At 36.7% G+C, this 22,527-nt stretch overlaps 1 protein-coding gene across 1 annotated transcript in view; it reads right to left on the bottom strand.

Moving 5' to 3' along the window:
* Positions 1-22,527, bottom strand: part of THADA (thyroid adenoma associated) — a 151,778-nt gene that overhangs the window by 36,771 nt on the left and 92,480 nt on the right. Inside the window, exon 25 of the mRNA XM_008578920.1 lies at positions 18,574-18,665. Within this exon, the coding sequence (XP_008577142.1) occupies positions 18,574-18,665 (92 nt within the window). The remainder of the gene's footprint in view (positions 1-18,573; positions 18,666-22,527) is intronic.

The following is a 22,527-nucleotide window of genomic DNA, read 5'->3' as shown; positions in this document are numbered from 1 at the left end:
AAAAAAAAAAAAAAAAAAAAAAAGACCGAGATTTCTACTGAATGTTAAGAAACTTTCTGCTAAATTGAACCAATCAAACCACATCTGTTTTGAGGATCGCAGTATAAACTAGGAAATAAGAAAAATCATTGAATATTAATAAAAAGGTTTGACAAAAGTCTTAAAAATTTCAACAAAACCATGACCAGTACAACTTACTAAACTATCTACACTGTAGAGACTGTCTACACTCTTCTGTTACTAATGGAATCTTATATAATATAGCCAGTGCTCTCAGCCCTACAAACTATGAACAGCTCAGTAGATAAATCTCAATAAGCCTCCACATCAAACAGACTGGAAGAAATCAAAAGACCGCTGAGCTAAGCCAGACCAGGCTGATATTTTGGTTTATTGGTTAACTGTTATGCTTGGAAAGGCATAAAGCTTAATTGCAAGGCTTGAGGTGTATGTAAAAAATGCCTGACTTAAGTAAAAATACTGATCATGGCATCTGTCACTAGTTAAAATATGTGGAGATCTTTATCCAGGATATTTTTTGTTGTTTATATTTTAAATAAATGAAAATAGCCAGTCACATGGTGACTAAACATGAATAACTGTTTTAGCATTTTGAGAATGTTTGGTGTAAATTAGGGAGTAACACTGTTGTTAATCCAAGACATGTGAAAGTTAAAAAGGGAGAAAATCTGGTTTAGTTTATGACTTCTTGTGGTATTAACCATAGGTTTCTTGCAAATATTAATACAACGTTTTGAAACACTATATGGAAAAGTGAAATCCAGTGGAGTTATTTGGATCTTTTTTACCATTTTCTACTGAATAACTAACTCCAGTTGGCTAAACATGCAACAAAACTAAACATTTTTTAAAGGCCCTAGGAGGAAGTTCTCCTATTTAGAGGCCCAGTACAAGCTTAAGTACTTGAAAATGAGGTCCTCATCAGTGCACTGCCTTCATTTTCACTGCGACCAAACCTACTCAACTATACTCAATCAGCATTCACTCAGTGCTTTAGGACATGCAAAAAGCTTAAAATACAATCCCACCCCTTAAGAACTTGGTATTTATTTGAGAGTACCTAATTAATTTAAAAGAAACAATAACCAACAAGAAAGAAATAGTATACATAATCTGGGCACACCAGGAAGAGTTCTAAAGAAAGGGAGAACACGTGCTGGGATGACCAGTTTATTCACTCAATGAATTTAAAACAATTATCACTAAACAAGAGCTTGCTGCATACCAAGAACCACTGTGCCAGGCCCTTTGTAAGCACTACCTCATTCAGTCCTCAGAACTCTAGAGGAGGATGCTATTATCCCCATTTTATGATAATGTTGAGGTGAAGAAACTGACGCTCAGGGGAGTAAATAACTTGCCCAAAGTCAGGTAAATCTAGGTCTGCCTATCTCAACATGCATCTTCTTAGCAACATCATTACATCACTTCTTTGTCTGCTATTACATAAGGCAGACCCTGAATAAGGCATTGGAGTACAAGGCAGCATCAGACTCAAACCCTGCTCTCAAGCAAGCCATAATCAGGTCAGGGAAGACTTCCTAGAAGAAAAAAGATTTGGGCTAAACCCAAAGGATTGGAAAAACCAGCATACTGTAAGAAGAGGAGAAACAGTGATTCTAGGAGTAGAAAAAGCATGAACAGTGGGAAATGGGGAGACAGGTTAGCAAGAAATTGGTCAATGGACACAAGGAATGATTACGTTTTATAATGACGAACATGCTAATTATCCTTACTTGATCATCACACATTGTACACTGATATTCAACTCTGTAGACTATGTGTTATCAATTATGTTTCAATTAAAAAGAAAAGAAAAAGCATGAACAAAAGCACCAAAAGGAAAGGCATAACACATTCAAAGGAACAATAGGGAGATTAGCTTGTTTGAAGATTAGCTTGATCAGAGTATTCGTATTTGTTGGGGTGGGATATGATAGTGGAAGTTTAATAAATGTTTGTGGGTTTGAATAATTGGAGATAAGGTGAAAGGGGCAGATCCAAATTATATAAGGTCTTGAAAACTAAACTGAAGAAAATACAATTAACCAACAAATAATGTGGGCAAATGTTCAGCTCACTAGTAATAAAAGCAACGTAAATTGAAACAACATGGTAATTTCCCCCTCACATTCCCTTAAACTTGCATTAAAAAAATTATTAAATCCACTACTAGGGAGATTATATTTGGTGACAAATGTGTAGGTTGATATTATTTTATTTAAAAGAAGCTTGGCTATCACTTTCATAGAATGTTTATATTCTTTAACCCGGTATCTCCATTTTTGATAATTTAGCCCAAAGAAATAATCCAAAAACATGGGCAAAGCTAAAATACATGAGAGAATATTTACTGCACCATTTTTTATAATGTGGAATAATTAGATGGAATGTAAATGCTCAATGGTAGGCGGTTGGTTAAAACAAAAACAGTTTTTCAAAAAGGGAAAAGGCCAATTAGAGGGGTATGAACTTTAGACTGTAGGCAACAGAGAGCTAATGAAAATTCCTGAGCAGGAAGGCGACACAGAGAAAGTGTTTTTCAAGATCAATTTATCAAGAAATTTGACAACACATAAATAGAATAGACCAATTATACCCCATGACCAAAAAATTAAAGTTTTTCAAAAAGGGAAAAGGCCAATTAGAGGGGTATGAACTTTAGACTGTAGGCAACAGAAAGCTAATGAAAATTCCTGAGCAGGAAGGCGACACAGAGAAAGTGTTTTTCAAGATCAATTTATCAAGAAATTTGACAACACATAAATAGAACAGACCAATTATACCCCATGACCAAAAAATTACACTGAAAATCTATCTGCAGGAAATAACCCTACATTATTTAAACACTTTATAAATAAAGATAATCACACATTATTAATAATATTAAAAAATTAGGGGGAAAACAATGTTTATCCTTTTTTGGGGGCAGCTGGCTGGTACAGGGATCAAACCCTGGACCTTGGTGTTATCAGCAATATGCTCTAACCAACCGAGCTAATCAGCCAACCAAATATTTAATACTAGTAGAATTATCTGATAAACTATGATTTGTCCCTTATAAGGAATGTTACTTAAGTATTTACAAAAAGATAAAATGTATAATGAAATAAAACTACATAAAAAAATTCTTCCTATAAGTGAATAAAGGATGCAAAACTGTGTGTGTACAGAATAATTACAAATATATAAAAAATAAACACTCATGGTTGGAAAAAATGGCAGGAAAGCACACCAAAATGATAACAAAGAAAAGTGTTTGGGTGAAGAGAATATGACTCTTTCTAACTTTTCCATATTATCCATATTTTTCTTAATAAGCACATACACAGTGGACGCTTGAATAATAAGGGTTTGAACTGTGAGGGTCCACCTATATGCAGACTTTTTTCAGTAATTATACTGCAAAATTTTGCAGAGATTTCTAAGAATTTGAAAAAACTCAGATGAGCCACATAGCCTACAAATATCAAAAAAATTAAGAAAAAGTTATGTCATGAATGCAGAAAACATATGTGAATACTATTTTATCATTTACTACCATAAAATATGCACAAATCTGTTACAAAAAGTTAAAATTTATGAAAACTTATGCATCCACTTAACAGAACATACATGGTGCCATTCCTAGTCAAGAGAAATGTAAATGAAAGTTAAAATGTAGTATTAACTGCATAAAATTAACTGTAGTACATACTGTACTACTGTAATAATTTTGCAGCCACCTCCTATTACTACTGCCATGAGCTCAAGTGTTGTGAGTATCCACTCAAAATCCCATGTGACATTAATCTCTGTGTGAGCAGTTCATGTCTCCAATAAATTGTGTCCTGCAGTAAAAAGTGATCTCTTGCGGTTTTCTCTTCCTTATGATTTTCTTAATAACATTTTTTCTCTAGCTTACTTTATTGTAAGAGTACAGTATATAATATTACAACATGCAAAATATGTATTAATCGATTGTTTATGTTTTCAGTAAGGCTTCTGCTCAACAGACTATTAGTGTTAAATTTGGGGGGAGTCAGAACTTATACTTCGATCTTCAACTGCATGGGGGTCAGTATCCCTAACGCCTACCTTGTTCAAGGGTCAAGCATATTACTGTCAACATAAAAAAAGAAAACAAGAGTGAAATAAAAAGAGGCAAGAGTAGAGTTCTGTAGATCACAACATAATCCATTCATCCATCTGGCTCTGGAAGACCGTAGTTCCAGCCAGACTTAGCTAACCTGTAAAATCAGCAGTCGACTGTGGCAATGAGAAAACAATTCCAGTTGCAGAATATTCATTTCGAATATAGGGAAAGACTGCTCATTAACGGGTACTGTTACGAGGAAGGACCCAAGGGACAAAAGGCTGACTGTGGTAAGAAAGAGTAAGTGCAGGAAGAATTGGAGTCTACGGACCGACTGAAAATGTGTGGGTGTTTTTCTTCAATTCACAATTGCAGTCAGGTCTGTAAAGATCCAAGGTTCTTCTAAGTAACCAGATTAAAAATTACAGATGAGGGGAACAGAGAATATGCTAAATTTTCAATTACTGTTCCCCAAAAAAGAATAAAAATATTTACAACTATATCATAGAGAATCTCTGATTACAAAGAATATACATCAAAAATCAGTGAGTTTCTGAGAAGAGAAACCTCTTATAAAGGCTCCAGGCATTTCCTAATACACAGGCCACAACATATATATCATAAACAGATTATATAAGAATAATCAAATGCTTACTTCTTGAGTTATACTAGAACAGTAGTATAATATTTGATTCCTAATAAATGATCATTCCCTCTTCTGATTACCACTACTGTCAATTCACAAGGAGAAACAGATTATATAAGAATAATCAAATGCTTACTTCTTGAGTTATACTAGAACAGTAGTATATTTGATTCCTAATAAATGATCATTCCCTCTTCTGATTACCACTACTGTCAATTCACAAGGAGACTTATCTGTTCCTTAACTATTTTGTACCCGCTGGTTTTAGTTTTGTTTCAAGCACACTGTACTTTCCCTGACAATAGGTTGTTCTTGTATCCTCCGAGCACCTAGCACTAAGTCTAGCATACAGTTGTTGCTTAATACATATATTTACTGATTGATACTAAACGACACACACAAAGTCACTCATGACTAAGATAAACTAAGAAACAGGATTCCTTCTGCTACTTTGACTTTTTAAATTCTGTAAGGAGTGATATTACACACAAGGCTCTGAAAAATCACTAAACTTCAATTTAAGGATGGCAGGGGCAAGAAAAGATTTCTAGAGAAAGAAACCTCCACAGAAAATGCATCATAGATCCCACGGAATTCAATTTTCATGGGTGAGCCAACCAGTTTGGCAGTGCATGAGAGAACAATTTTGAAGGTAGCCAGGGCTGAAAACAGGAAGGATAAAAACAAGCAAGTATTTAAGAATAGTATGTCCATCTGTGGAAAGGCCGCAACTTATAAATAGTCATAACTGAACTTGAAATACATTTTTTTCCAAAGACATAAATGGTGGCATTGCAAGTAGCCCACAGACATTATTTACTTCACCATTAAAAAGTTATAATTTTAGAATGATAAAAAATTGAAACATAAGTTATTGCAATATTGGTAACTAATCAAAACAAGGGAACCACACTGAAAGACCCTCTTTTATTTCCCAAAAATGTAAATGCTTAAGAAAAAGTTGGCTTAATTAAAGGATGAAATGAGGATGATGATGACCTGTGCTTGATTTCTGGGGAAAACTGGGCATTTGCCACCTTTAGAGGCCAGTAACACTGTGTCAGAAGTTTTAGTGGATATAATTTCACTTCCAAATACAGGTATGAGAAGCACATCATCAATACTTCTCTGCACTTAACAGCCAGGATCGGAATCACTTATTGTCATACAGACAAAACAAAAGAAGACAATGAGATAAAGAAATAGTCTGGTGACATTTCCCCACCTTAATGGAAAAATAAGTGAAAGAGATAGGAGGAGAAAGGGATTTAAAGAGGATGTATAGTATTTGAAGAATATGAGAAAATTCTGCCGGAGGTGCAATTATGCAGTGCAGCTGAAGTGAGGAAATGGTAGGAGTAAGGCATGTAACTCTTCCCCTGAGGGAGAGTTCACAGAGTACTTACAGCTTTCCACCTAGTTTTACAGTTAAGTTGACAGTTGAGTTCAAGTCTTATCTCATCTCCTCCACTATTCTTCAAAGATTTAGACTATATTTTATATTTTATCTGTACTCCCTTCAGTGTTCAGAGCTTTCAACCTAGTAAGCATATTGGCTGAATGAATGATGAAAATGTTGGATCACCTAAACAGGACACCAATTATAGAAACAGAACTAGTGGCATAAGAGGGCTTTGATTGTAGGGGGTGAGAGGAGGGAATCAAGTGAATTAAAGGGAGGAAGTATGTAATTGACCATTTATATGCATCAAAATCAGTTGTTTAGAACTTGAGTGATGGGCCGGCCCCGTGGCGCACTCGGGAGAGTGCGGTGCTGGGAGCGCAGCGATGCTCCCGCCGCGGGTTCGGATCCTATATGGGACTGGCCAGTACGCTCACTGGCTGAGCACGGTGTAACTCGGGAGAGTGCGGTGCTGGGAGCGCAGCGACGCTCCCGCCGCGGGTTCGGATCCTATATGGGACTGGCCAGTACGCTCACTGGCTGAGCACGGTGTAGGCAACACCGCACCAAGGGTTGCGATCCCCTTACCAGTCACGAAAAAGACAAAAACAAAAAACAAAAAAACAAACAACAACAAAAAAGAACTTGAGTGATCAGAGAGATAAATACAAGAAAGACAAAGGTATCCTAAGAGAAACAGATGACTCTTAATTGTGCTTACAGAATGGAAGATTTAGCCCTCCAAGATTTAGCAATTGGATCAGTCTTACTGATCCTTGTCAAATGAAGCTAGTCTGACCCCGTCTTCTGTCAAGCCCAGCTGGTCTGCCCTGACCCAGAAAGCCTTCTATAGAGGCAGTTTTGGCAGAACAAAACAGAGTCTACAGGAGAGAAAGGAAAGACACTTAGCAGATATAGAAAGAGAGATTTTTCAGAACAACTGGTATCCTTTGAGCTCAGATGCCAAAAAAAGTCATATGCTCAATTTAAATAAGATAGGAATTTGGGGTTCATAAATAAAAATAATTACAGACCAATTCCAATAAATTTAGAAAGATCATTTGACTTCACACCATTTGGCCTTATAATAAGAAAATCAATGCTGTAAACACAGTCTTGCACCACATAACATTCTGGTGAATGAGGGACCATATACACAACAGTGGTTCCATAAGATTATAATGGCTATATCATATAGCCAAGGTATGTAAGTAAGCAATACTTTCTAGGTTTGTGTAAGTACACTCTATGATGCTCACACAATGAAAAATTGCCTAATGACACATTTCTCAGAATATATCACCATCATTAAGTGACATATGACTATATAGGGGTCAAATTCCAAAGTAGAGTTTATAATAAAAAACAATGTTAACATTCTGTTAGCTTGTTAGAGAACAGCTTTGAACCAGGGAGACATTTCATATTGCAGAATAGAGTTTTCTGGCTTAGGAACTGATTACATTCTATTCAGAATCTCTACTTTAATGTTCTATAAAACTCTGCTCATGTGTGAAAGCATATACTTTGTTCCTGGGTGAAATTTTATAATGCAAGCTGCTTATAGGAATGAATTATATAAAACTATATATCCAGACACTTGCACTATTTTATATCATTTTTAAATTATTAAGGAAATATATAAAGGGAAAAAAACACACTTTCCTATTAATCTAAAATACTACATATTTTATCTTCCTATTTACATTGTTCTTAATGAAAACATTTCCAAAGCTTTTGAGCAAGCCTTGACAAATGTAGCAGCAGACATCATTAGCTGCCTAATCAACATTTGTTCCTCCATCTCATCCTTCCTTTTAACAGAACTTGATTTTTGTTGGGTATTCACCTTCCTTTGAGTACTCACATGCTTCAGGGAGAGCTGGCACCAACTCCAGACCCAACTGGAAAATTCTGATTAGTCTAAGCTAATTATGGTGGATCCACTTCCCTCATCATCAATAAGGTGGTGCATGCTAAGATGTTAACTCTGGCCAACAAGATGTAAAGGAAAGCCTGTAGGGTGTGTAGGTGGGAACATGGGAATACATACAGGAGGAAGTGATGCTGTTCTTAAAAAAAATAGAGATGCACAAGGCCACTGTATATTGTGCCTAGCCACTGCAGCATCGGATGTAATGGCTGGAACTGAGGTCATCTTGCAGCCACGAAAGAAGCTTGCCTGGAGCCCATGACCCACATCAAGAATGACACAGTAAATGGGGCTGGCCCGGTGGCGCACTGCTACAGTGCGCCGCTTGGGAGCGCGGCGGCGCTTCCGCCGAGGGTTCGGATCCCACATACAGACCGGTTCCCGCTCACTGGCTGAGCGAGGTGCGGGCGCAACACCAAGGGTTGCGATCCCGTTGCCGGTCCCGGTCCCGTACGGGCGTGACACTGCGGGTTGCGATCCGTTGCCGGTCACGAAAAAAGACAAAAAGGAAAAAAAACAAAAAAGAATGACACAGTAAATGGGGCTGGCCCGGTGGCGCACTGCTACAGTGCGCCGCTTGGGAGCGCGGCGGCGCTTCCGCCGAGGGTTCGGATCCCACATACAGACCGGTTCCCGCTCACTGGCTGAGCGAGGTGCGGGCGCAACACCAAGGGTTGCGATCCCGTTGCCGGTCCCGGTCCCGTACGGGCGTGACACTGCGGGTTGCGATCCGTTGCCGGTCACGAAAAAAGACAAAAAGGAAAAAAAAAAAAAGAATGACACAGTAAAAACATGGAAAAAACCTGGGTCTTTGATTGTATTATGAACCTGAAATGAATCAATCCCCCTTAAAACTTTCTGGTTATATATGGGATAATAAGTTTTCCTTGTTTAAATTTTGATTTGGGTTTTCTGTTACTTGCAGACAAATACATTCTGACTGCTATAAGTCTGAATTATTTCAAACCTATGTTTAAATATTAACAAATGGAGCTATTATCTGGGGAACGAAGACATATAACAGAGTATGCTGCTCAATTTACTAGCAAGACACACAGTCCAAAGATATAGAACTCAGCCCTACTACTGGATCCTAAAGCCTTCCTTACCTATTGTATTTCAAAGCTGGTAACTACTCTGTTCCCCTCTCCCTGTCCCTCTCTCAGTCCCTACACACACATACAAACACACAGATACACATATCAATCTGAGACAGATTAAGTACTAAGCTTGCTGATCAGTTCATCAACTGTGCTGTAGGCACTATTTTCTCCACACCAATGTTCAAGCCTTTGGGAAAATGGAAATTATCTTCTTGTGACAAAATGGTAGAATATTCTAATGTAGAATATGAAGTTCATTCTCCCAAAGAGGCACTTTAATTATCTTAGGATTTTTAACGGTCTAAAACTATTACATTGTCATAAATTCTTATTTATTGACTACCTACTATATGTAGGACACTACTCTAAATTTTTATCTGACAACTTAGGATAATTTACACTGTGTGAGGGTACTTTAAAATGTTCATGGAAAAACAGAATTGAAAGATAATATGAATCTTTCCATGAACTTTGTGAAGTGCCCTCACACTAAAGTGCAACTAAAACTGAGCCTTCCTGTTGCTGCCAAATATTTCTGAACTTTTGCATGTCTTAATCAGTATCCCCACAGCAGTATCCCCCAAACTGTGTCTGATGGAACACAATGAAAATAGATGTTCTTTGAGAGTGAGAGAGAGAGAGTAAGTAAGTGTGTGTGAGAGAGAGAGATCCATGATAGAATAATTTAGGAAAATATTGCATAGTACATCCCACTCTTGAGGATTCACAAAATACATATTAGCATATTAAATATTTTGAGAAGTCTGGCCATAAAGAAACTTTTATTTAATCTAGCATTTCTATTTAGTGAAAAACACAAAAATCTATTTTTATCTTTTAATCTCTTGAGGAAACTAGCATTCCTTAAACATAGGACATATCTCCCATTAGTATAGCCATTACTCAATTTAAAAGTGGCAAAAAGAATAAATGTTGAAATAGTCACACCAAGCTGGAATCATTCTTTAAGTATCTACAGAGAGAGATGTTACTCATGACAAACTTTCTTTCTGGGTCTTATATCATATTCTCCAACCCCACCAGCCAGTGACACGGAATGCAATCATTTCTCAAAAGATTTCTAAAACAACGATTTTATCATGGAATACTCTGATACAAAAACTGCTAAATGGTTCCTAAAGTCATATAAAATTTAAACTAGTCTTCCTAACATGTCTATTTTACTCACTGATATAGTCCAAGAACCTAGTATTGTGCCTACACAGAGTAGGTGATCAATGAATCCTTGCTCAAGGAATGAATGAATGAATGAATGAATGCTTCCATCATGTCCTCTCTGCACTAGTCTGGTTTATCATCTAACTTTCTCAGACATATACAATGTGTGCTCCATCCTCTACATCTTTGTTGATGTTATATAATCCCATATACAACACCCTCCTCCCTTCTCTCTACCTATCCGAATCATGCCCATCCTTTCAAGTACAGATTAAACCCGGACTACTGCATGGAGACTGATCTCATTCTCCTCTGACCCACTATCCCTGACAGTCAGTACCAGAGTGTGATGTTCATATTTCACATGTTGGTCTTATCTCTCAATACACGACAAACTCTTTGAAATCCAAGATCATGTCATAAACTACTTTTCTACATACTAGAGTGCCAAGTTACATAATAAGTATTTAATGAAAAAGTATTATTGATTATATTTTATTAAAAAAAATTTAGACTGTAATAACAATAGCTGGAAATTCCTTGAATTTCTAAAGTATACATTACTAAAATCAATAGTTACAAGGACCAAGTTCTGAATAAAGAAGAAATACTATCCAAGTTCTAAAGAAACTGCTTCCTCTGGCTTTAACCTCTTTGACTCCATTTTCTCATCTGGGAAATAGCTCTGTGGTATTTGTCCACAGGTATTCAATGAGCAACAAATACTACTTTTAAAACCCCCTGATAAACGAAGACTTTATCTCATAGTCCTGGAAACAATACTGACATCTTAAATTATGTAATCCTGGTATTACATTATATTAGTCTGGCTCATATAAAATGTAAGCTACAAAAATACCAAAGCTAAGAAAAAATATTTACTCATGCTTTTACTATGATGCAGAAAGAGGATGCATGCATTGCCAAAATTCCATAGAACATGCTCAAGCTAAAGCAACAATGCCTTAGTTATTAAGGAAGGCAATGGCCTGAAGCAGCACTTAGGAACAAAGATTACTTGGTCCATCCAAGAGTCAATATTTAAGAACATAATGACTAATTCCCACTTCAAGTTCATGAGCATATTTCTTTTTAAGAACTGTTTTGGTTAAAAATTTTATTTATGGTTTTCCTACCTATAATCCATGACCCTAGGAATGAACACAAAACTTGACAATTGAAACTCTCCACTAGGACAAAGTGTCAGAATAGACTTAATTCAGATTTTAAGAACTTCTCTACAAGAGTTACATAAGACCTGTACTTTACTTCTCATTATCCAGAAATACTCATTTTGCTACCCCACCTAAAGAACCAGATTCAATGTCTACAAACAACTGTGAAAAATGAATGACAACTCCAGCCCATATCAAAACATTGGAGCTCTTAATTTCAAGTCATTAATATTTAAAATCTTTGATAATTACAGTACCTCTTTGGGAGAATAAACTTCATATTCCATACTAGAATCATTCAAATCCAAACTAGTATTATTGTTGCTAACAGAAACTTACTTTCTACATAATTAGCTAATTTCCCCCCCCATCAGTAAGGGGATCGCAACCCTCGGCACAGTGTGGTCCGGACCATGCTCAGCCAGTGAGCGCACTGGCCATCCCTATATAGGATCCGAACCCACGGCCTCGGCCCTACCAGTGCCGCACTCTCCCGAGTGAGCCACCCACGCTCAGCCAGTGAGCGCACTGGCCATCCCTATATAGGATCCGAACCCACGGCCTCGGCCCTACCAGTGCCGCACTCTCCCGAGTGAGCCAGAGGGCCAGCCCTTCGCTAATTTTTAAAAAATATTCTAGTTGAGCTTACTGTGAGCTAAAACTAACCATTAAATTATATTACCAGCACTAGTTTAGAGACCTTGAGCAAATTGTTTAACTTTTCTGCACCTCAGTTTTCACATCTGCAAAATGAGAATGGGACTGGATGATTTCTTAGGTCCTCTCAAAGATAAAAATGAATAGTAATAATAATTGGTATTATTAGTATCATTTTAATTAAAGACCTGAATGAACAATATAAGCAAAGATACTGAAAAACATCAGGTTAAGTCTAGAAGAATTTATACCATAGGCTAGAATTGTTGTAAACCCCTAAATCCTCTCTCTATAGCACCAAACTATTATCAAATATAAGAGTTGGAGGTAACTGTAAAAAAAAAAAAGTAAATTTCTTACTAGCAACACTGATACACCACTGGAGTAACTTAATTCATTCCCTACTGGCCAACCAGAAAACTAAGATTTTTACCTTCCTAGTTTTATAACATGACATTAGAAACCTTGAAACCTGGTCCTGCCTCAACTTCTGTCTGCATGAAAATAGTAGAGGGTTCACTGAGGAAAAGAACAGTTTCGGGCCAAAAAGCACATAATCCCTTCCACCATCCACAGAAATGGTCTTAAAGTCACCTCAAAGCAAACTTCTCCTCTTGCCCCCTACCACTTTTTCTGCTAAAATCAACCCACCATGTGGGAGATGTGAGATTATTGCTTCACATTTGGACTTTTGGTGAAGCAGCTCATTTCTCACAGTTTGACAAGGTAAACTCTAAAGCCAGACTCCAAAAAGGTGACTCATGAGGTAGCTCATGATGCGCTCTGTGTGTCTTTGTGTAAAGGAGCATGTGTTCTGCAGATGAAACTCAATTTGTTTTCTAGTTCTGTCACTTTCTGGCTCTATGACCATGGGCAAATAACTAAATCTTTCTAATCTTAATTTACTCCTCTGTGAAGCAAGGATGACATTACCTACACCTCACAGGGCTGTGATTAAGGCTAAATTACATACATTAGGGATCTGGCATGAGCCAAGCACACAAATAAGTACTAAAGATATACTACCTCCCTTCATAATCTCTCCCTTCCTTCTACACAAGTGGGAAAGAGACTCGGCACAACAGATAACTGCCATATTCTTCATCAGACTGTGAGTTCCCCAAGGGCAGAAAGTATTTCTGATTCATCTTTGGATCCAAGTACCCAGCAGAGGGCCTGGCCCAAAGTAAAAACATAATAAATGTTTGTTAAATTGAGAAAATGAGAATTTTTTGGGTCTGAGGATGTTAATATTATCCTGGCCAGTCAAAGCAAATTCTGATTTTCCGTTTGGCCAAACAGGCACTTGCTACAAGCTACTATGCAGTTCAAAGCAAATAAACTCTTCTGAATTCTAATAATTACATTCTCTAAAATATAAAAACCAAGTGCCCTACAGCTCACAATTTTAATTTTGAGAATCCAATTCTTTCCTAAACAATGGAGTGGGTAACCACAGAAACTTGTGGAATCTCTTTTCCTAGAAAACATAAGAACAGGAGTGAAGCCAGTCTGTCTGGAAATTGCTTCACAATCTGCCTATAAATGGGATGCTGGACTGTATTAGAAGGATCCTTGGAGGACCCTTCCAGACCTACACCACCAAGATGTTAAGAAAAATAACTAAAATAATTCTCTGTCATTTATACCAAGGAAAATAAAATAAATACAATTTAACATCTCCTAACATACTCACTGGAAATAATTTTACCCGAACCTAGTAATGCTTTTATAAACACATTTTTTTCTTCTTAAATTGTACTAAACCATCTTAAGCTATTAATTTAAATATTTAAATGAGCTCTTTTTTTTTTTCCTTTTTGTCTTTTTTCGTGACCGGCAACGGATCGCAACCCTCAGTGTCACGCCCGTACCGGACCAGGACCGGCAACGGGATCGCAACCCTCGGTGTTGCTCCTGCATTTCGCTCAGCCAGTGAGCGGCCAGTCTGTATGTGGGATCCGAACCCTCGGCGGGAGTGCCGCCGCGCTTCCCAAGCGGCGCATTGTAGCAGTGCGCCACCGGGCCGGTCCCTTAAATGAGCTCTTTAATAAGACAGAATATTGTACTTAACACAGTAAACAAGAGATTATTATCCTTTTGTTCCTCTTTTTCAATCTATCTGTTTCCATGTACCCCAAATCTACTCATCCCCAAAGCCTTTAAGAAACACTACTTTCCCCCAAATTCTCTACTCAATTCTCCCATTTATCAATTTCTAATGTATTCATTACTCATATCACACTGTGCAGGTGATGATTATATGGTGTCTTCTATTTTTATCTGATTCACAAGTAACAATCTTTGTCTTCTAGCTGAATTGTAAGCTCCTTGAGTAAGGTCCTTTATATTCCTTGCCTACTCCTCTACCATGTCAATACTGAGTAAGTGCTTTCAAGTTCTTACTGGGCAAGCACAAAAGCTACATAACATTCTGCACACTGAGCACCTGTATGAAGTTTTGGCAAAGGAGACACTCTAACAAGTCAAAAATAAAGCTTTTCAGACTGCTATATTTTGACATTTGTCATTTAGCTGGGCCTAGCACAGTTGTTCTAGCTGAGCTTACCACGAGCTAAAAATAACCATTAAATTATATTACTAGCACCAGCCTTGTGACCTTGAGCAAATCGTTTAACTTTTCTCTACCTCACTAATTTTATTTGGCTCCTGTCCTGTAAGGAGTGAGGAGCTATCAAGGTGAGTCCACTCACCTGCACATGGAGGCTGGTTTTTTTTTTGTCTTTTTCGTGACCGGTAAGGGGATCGCAACCCTTGGTGTGGTGTCGCCCACATCGCGCTCAGCCAGTGAGCACACCGGCCATTCTGGGATCCGAACCCGCAGCGGGAGCGTTGCTGCGCTCCCAGCGCCGCACTCTCCCGAGTGTGCTACCGGCTCGGCCCTGGAGGCTGTTTTAGAAAGCATAGCACATTCCCTAGATCACAGAGCTGTGCTGGTTCTGATTCTACATAGGATCAATTATTCATTCTGTCATGCCAAATAAGTCAGGTGGCAATAAACAGAAAGGAAAGGAGTTTTGGAAAATTAAAATGTAATAACATTGTTTAAAAACACACAAGTAAAACTTGTGTTTCCTCATTCTCCGTAATCCAAAGAACACATCTAGAACAAGACTAATGGGCTCAAAAGTTTATAGGTGCACCCTACACACTTATAAATTAGGAAGCAGACCCCCTGCTCCTTTCTTTGTATAAAATGGGAACTTCCTGTCACTACTACATGGCAGGTACTATTCTAGGCACTGGGAATACAGCATTTTTACAACTCTCAATTCTCGTAACATTATATAAAGCTTAGTATTTTACTGAGGGAAGAAACCTCATGGATAGTTCAAACCTCTTATTTTACAGAAGAAAAAAACCAAGAACCAGAGAGGTTAACTAACTTGTCTCACTTGGTTATCATAGCTATATGGCAACAAAGGCAGGAGTAGAAACCAGATTTCTTATCTCCCCTCCAGTAACAAAATTTACTTACTCATTAAGCAAGTATTTCTGTTTGCCTCCTACGAGTATCTGCCAGACACTCTGCTAGAGTCTAGGTACACAAAACTGGATAAGACACTGACCCTGTTCTCAAGAAGCACAGTCTAACAGCAAGACAATGGGATAAGTACAATAATAGAAGCAGTAACAGAGAAAAAGCAAACTACATCTCTAATCACCTAGGACTTCCAATATTTTCAAAGAAAATGAATTTCTTTTTTTTTTTTTTCTTTTTGTCTTTTTTCGTGACCGGCAACGGATCGCAACCCTCAGTGTCGCGCCCGTACCGGACCGGGACCGGCAACGGGATCGCAACCCTCGGTGTTGCCCCCGCTCCTCGCTCAGCCAGTGAGCGGCCGGTATGTATGTGGGATCCGAACCCTCGGCGGGAGCGCCACCACGCTTCCCAAGCGGCGCACTGTAGCAGTGCGCCACCGGGCCGGCCCCAGAAAATGAATTTCTAATAGTTTGTTTTATCCTCAAAATAGCCCTATGAGTACAGAACATAGAAATTATTATTCCTGTTATACAGAAAGAGAAACCGAAGTGCAAAGCAGATAAGGGAGTCTGTTAACATTATCTCCAGTGGCAGCAAAATGCCTAGAAACCAAGTTTGTTTACTCCAAGATAGATTTTTTTCCCACTAGATAGAAAAGGCAGATGTTCTTTTTATGTCCAGTTCCCTTTTGACCAAGAGAACACATTTCCAAGATTGTATGTAGGACAATCTGTGGTTGTGAAAGCCAGGTTAACAGGCCTACGAGATGTCATCAGCTGAGGTTAGTTATTAGATGGTCAAGTAACTAACCAACAAGATATAATTATTACTAGCATTCTTAAAGTGCCCATTAAATATACACAAGAAAAGGTCCTGCCCTCAGAGAGTTAATATTGTAGAGAACAGGCATTTAAACATTTCAACAAAAAGTGACAATTAAACAAACTGCAATTCAAGAACCATCACAAACAATTGCAAATTTCAGACACTGAAGGTTTTGCAGAGAAAAATCTAATGGGAGCTGCCAAGAAATATACTCTTTAAGGGTTAAACAGAGAACAAAAAGCCTTGTACATGTAATGATACATACCAATCTTCAGATTATTGAAATAAAAGCTCTTACCAAAAATGTTAATCATATTTAAAAAAATTAACTTCCGAATTCCTTCCTTTCACTTTTCAGCTTTACTCAAACCAATTAAACAAATATTCCATTTCCCTCTTTCTAGGAACGTTATATATTTTGTAACCTTTCCTATCCAACAGGAATGAATTTATATTGGAGGTTCCCATCAGTGCAACTTTGGCAAAAATATTAAAACTGTGTGGTATCATTGCCCTATTCTTCCACCTTCCTTCAAATGCAACCTAAATGAAATAAATCTCACCATTTTCTCTTGAACATGGTAAAATTACATGCACACTTAAGAACCACATCATAAAAACTAACAGGGAAAAATAAACTTCATTTTCAAGTTCAGTCTTAAACATTAATTTCACTTGTTTGATAACCTAATATTATATTTTATTTATAGCACTACTTATCATAGCCTTATAACATGATCCAACTGTTTTAAACCTTAGCACACTATAGAATTATTAACAAAATAGACAAAGCTAAGAACAAAACAAATATTAATGATTTCAAATTACTGACAGGAAGAATTTCTTTAAGAATAGCTAAAAAGTAAAAATTACAACCATCCTTCCTACAGAGAAATGTTTTATTTATTTGAAAACTACAGCTCAGTTAAAAAAAAAAAACAAACACACAACCTTTCCGGTATTTCCTGAATATACTCAGGGGATTCATACTTACAGCCAGTTACCTTCTTTTTAAATATGTGGTGAATTTAATAAGGTGAAAAGTAGCAATTTAAATGACAATTCTGAACAACCACAGTAGGTTTCATTAGAATTACCACCAGTGTCATAAAATTATATCATGATATATGTTAATTCCTCAAACTTAGTTCCGTCACAAGAAAATGTATTTTAATAAACAACAGCTTAAAATCTAAATTTGAAGCATGATAACTTTTTTTAGGTAGGAGAGAAATTGGGCCTGAATTTATCTCTAGATTATCAAAAAAAGACCACTAGGCCAAAGTGATCCTAAAAAGGTTAAGGAAGTAATTAAACATGCAGCGACAGTGCCATCTAGTGTTAACAATTGCAAGCCACTTAGACTACTATTAAATCTTCTTAAGTGCTAAAGAACAATTATTCAAAACTTCTCTTCTTTAAAAACAAACAAGATTTGTGCATTATATCTAACTATTAACCACAATCATAACGGTTCCATAAGTTTCCTTCTGGACATTAAATAAAACCTTGTTAAGAGGAAAATATCATAGAGAGCAAACATAAAACTAAAGGTCAAAAAGTAAAAAGCAGTGTTTATTCCATGTGGCCAACATCTGTAACTATTCTCTTCCATTACAGAGTTAAATGCAAAGGTAATCTAGGACATGTTCTGATGAGCGTATCATAAACATTTAAACTTTCACCTGTGAAATTAAAGATATTGCACAAGATAATACTTGATAACACATCAAGAAAAAGTAATTTAGGACATTTCAGGAATACTCGAAGATTCAAAGAAAAAAAAAAAAAAAACTTTAGCTATTGCACTGAGAAACAAGCTCTACATTTCAGCCCTTGCTACCTTGCTTTATTTTTGCTGCTTTAAAAGGTCCACTTATAAAACAGTTGACATTTTTGCCTAAGGGCTTAAAATTTGGCAGCATAGGTTAATTCATTATAGTATTTTTATAGTTTTATGCTCTAGATGAATCTATAAAAGTAAGCAAAATTTTGAAAATTATTTTTGGCCAAGACAATCTCGTATAAAAAGTAAAGTTAGATGGAGCTTACCTATTTGTTTTGGAAAGTTCATCTTTTCCCCTTTTAACTCCAAAGATTCTTGTGATTAAGGCACTAAAGAGAAGTGTGGATGAATTTCTCACCTAATGTAAAAATAAACATACAATAAGGGTTGAGAAATATTCATGGCATGAAACCAACATCTACAATGTTCAAACTAGATTGTCAAAATCATTATCCAATTGGCTAGCATGGGGCGAAAGAAAATATGGTTCATGTTCATAAAGTAAAACAACTTTCAAAAAAACTTTATAGTAATTGACTTGATGCCTTCTTAAATTGAGCTCTATAATCCAACACATGCACAAAACAATTTTTTATATTTTTAACGTTAACATCAATTGTTTTCGTTATGTCTCTGTACTTGTATTATCAAATAACACTTCTTTTTAAAAAAAATTCATTTTTCCATATCCTTTCTGACAATGAATATCCCAATAAAGACCTCAGCCCTTTCCATTTATTTTCTGTAATCATTTACCTATGAGAAAATACTTGTAAGACCTAACTTCAAAGAATCCATGTAATTAATATGGCCAAGAAAATAGGTAATATCCAAAATGTCATTTAGTAATCTCACAATGCCAGTAACCTAATCAAGTAATTTTAACCCTAAAATTACCTGAGATAACTGATTAATAAAAATGGGGAAAGAATTATCATTACCAAACATAAATCATTTCGCCAAGATGATAATAGAGCATATTTTTTTTCAAACCAATGTGTTAAGATACTTTGAAATATCATTAAAATGTCTTGAATGTTATGGCAGTATTGGATTTCCTCAATTACCTTGCCAAATCAGAGTGGAGATGTGTAAGTACGTACTGACTTCCCTAGAGTGTGGAGGGCATTATACCATCACCATGAAGAATATACAGAAATAGAAGACACACACTTACTGCCATCACAGAGATTATATCTTAATTAGGTAGGTGTCATAAACATACAGTATGTTAAACAGCAATATAAGAATAAAGGTCATTAAAAGTAACAATGGAATATTTAGAAAACAGTTTTCTGAAACCAATGCTATAAAGGATCACGAACTCAAATGCCCAGAAGGACCAGTGAGTGACAGAGGCAGTGTTTCCTGCCTGTGTCTATCTAATGCAGTTATTATTCAGCTGAGTTGTTGCCATGAGGGAATATAAGCCCAATGTGACCATATCTTCCGCTTTTTCAAGAGAAGCCAGAAACTCTGATTTTTATGTGAAATCTCACTATTTTGAAACATTGGCAATAAATTAAAGAAAATTTTTTAAAAAACCACTATTGAGGCCAAATAAAACACAGTGGTGAGCTAGATTTGCCCTCTTGGCCATCAGTTTGCAACCTCTCCTCTAAAAGCCCAGATCTGACTCAATTCATCCATGGTAACCCTGGAAGTGGACTTTACAGATAGATATACAGGCACAATTCATACTAAAATTGCAATAAAATCCTAAAATTAGGTCTACTTACGTTCATTCAACAGTCAACAAACATTGATATAGCCCCTACTATGTGCCTTGCCTAATATCCCCAACAACAAATCAATCTATCCTGTCACTTTATCAATATTTCCTCTGCCGTAGTTCAGACGTTGATTACCTCTTACCTGATCTATTGAAATAGTTCCCAAAGACTCCTAGGTGTAAGATGACCAGGTCAAGGCATCTAGAACTGTCTCCTCTCAAAAATCACACAAAAACACAAAAAGAAAGAAAAACAGAAACAGAAACTCCATCTTGCCCTATACTCCATCTTGCCCTATAAGATGACCAGGTCAAGGCATCTAGAACTGTCTCCTCTCAAAAATCACACAAAAACACAAAAGGAAAGAAAAACAGAAACAGAAACTCCATCTTGCCCTATACCAAACTTTCTGACAAAGGCTGCCTGAAGCAGTAAAGTTAAAACAGGAGAGTCTGGAGATGTTGAGAAATGCACACCTTAAACAAAACAGTAGAGGGCTGTTTCACAAAGTGAATGGAACCCCCCCAGAAACAAAACTCCTTTCTTTGATTTAATAAGCTGGAGGCAGGAGACAACGTTTTCTAGTAATATTAAATGGATCAGTGGGTTTCAGTACTATCAGCCTAATCCATTCTGCCTGAATGTTTCTGTCCCCCCAAAATTCATATGCATTAGGAGGTGGGGCCTTTGGGAGGTGATGAGGTGGAGCCTTTGGGAAGCGATTAGGTGATACCCTCATGGATGGGATTTGTACCCATATAAAAGAAGCCCAAGAGAGGCCCCTCATCCGTTTTACCATGTGAGGGGCAAGAAGGTACCCTCTGTGAACCAGAAAGCAGGCCCTAACCAGACACTGAATCTGCCAGCACCTTGATCTTGTACTTCTCAGCCCCCAGAACTGTAAGAAATAAATTTCTGTTGTTTCTAAGACATTCGGTTTGTGGTATTTTTTTACAGCAGCCCTAACAAACTAAGACATCCATTTTAAAGTTCCCTCATTAGAGCAGCCAGTAACGATCATTACCTATTACAGCAGGTATTGAAAAATGGTCATATTCTATCAGCCCTTCTGCATTAATTAATTACAGTCTCAAAAATCTATTTAAAAAAAAAAAAAAGATTTCCCTCATCCTTATTTGGTTACCTGTTACTCAATTAGTATAAACTATTTCCAAATATTTACCACTTTTCAGAATAGTCAGTTCATGCCATAGCAACTTCCAAAGGTGTGACCTTTTGTTTTAATATCTTTTAAGATACTTTTCCTTTTATTGAGGAATAAAATAATTCACATACCATAAAACTCAACATTTAGAAGTGTACTACTAAGTGGTTTTTACTATATTCACAAAATGAGAAACTGTCACCACTAACTTATTCCACAATATTTTCATTACCTCCAAATGAAATCCTATACATTGATTGGTATTCCCCATCCTCTTGCAGTATAAAAGCACTAATCTACTCTTTGTCTCTATAAACTTGCCTATTCTGGATATTTCAGATACATGAGATGATACAATACATGGCCTTTTATGTCTGGCTTCTTTCACTTAACATGAGTTCTCAAGGTTCACCCATGTTGTAGTAAGTATCAGTATGTCATTCCTTTGCATGGCTGAATAATATCTCACTGTATGGATATACAACATTTTAAAAATGTTGTTTGTACCTTAGGTGTCACATCTAAGAAACTGTTACAAGGTACGAAAATGTACGCCTATGTTTTCTTCTAAAAGTTTTATAGTTTTTTAGTCCTTATATTTAGGTGTCACATCTAAGAAACTGTTACAAGGTACGAAAATGTACGCCTATGTTTTCTTCTAAAAGTTTTATAGTTTTTTAGTCCTTATATTTAGGTTTTTGATCCACTTTAAGTTATTTAAATATGGTATGAGAAATGGACAAAATTCACTATTCTGCATGTGGATATGTAGTTGTCCCAGTACCATTTGTTGAAAAAACTATTCTTTCTCTATTGAATTGTCTTGGCACTCTTGTTTATTAAATGTACAGATTTATTTCTTGACAATCAACCCTATTCCATTTGATTTATGTCTATCTTTATGCATGTACCACAATCTCTTGTTCACTGCTGCTTTGTAGATTCAAAATTGAGACCTGTGAGTCCTCTAACTTTGTTCTTCTTTTTCCAGATCATTTTGGCTATTATTGGTCCCTTGCATTTCCATATGTATTTTAGGATCAACTTGTCAACTTCTGCAAAAAAAGCCAGATGGGATTTTAACAGAGATTGTGCTGAATCTTTAGATCAATTTGGGTAGTACTGCCATTTAACAACATTAAATCTTCCAGTGATGAACATGGGACCTTTTCCACTTATTCAGGCCTTCTTTAATTTCTTTGAATGATGTTTTGTAATTTCCAGTGTACAAGTTGTACACTTCTTTTGTTAAATTTATTCCTGGTGTGCTGTGATACCAGAGTATTGACTGCATTTCCAAGAGCAACAAAGGACGAATAAAT

Source organism: Galeopterus variegatus, unplaced genomic scaffold (assembly GCF_000696425.1).
Source record: "Galeopterus variegatus unplaced genomic scaffold, G_variegatus-3.0.2 Scaffold1782, whole genome shotgun sequence".
NCBI lineage: Eukaryota > Metazoa > Chordata > Mammalia > Dermoptera > Cynocephalidae > Galeopterus > Galeopterus variegatus.
This window is presented reverse-complemented; position numbering and strand designations above follow the sequence as displayed.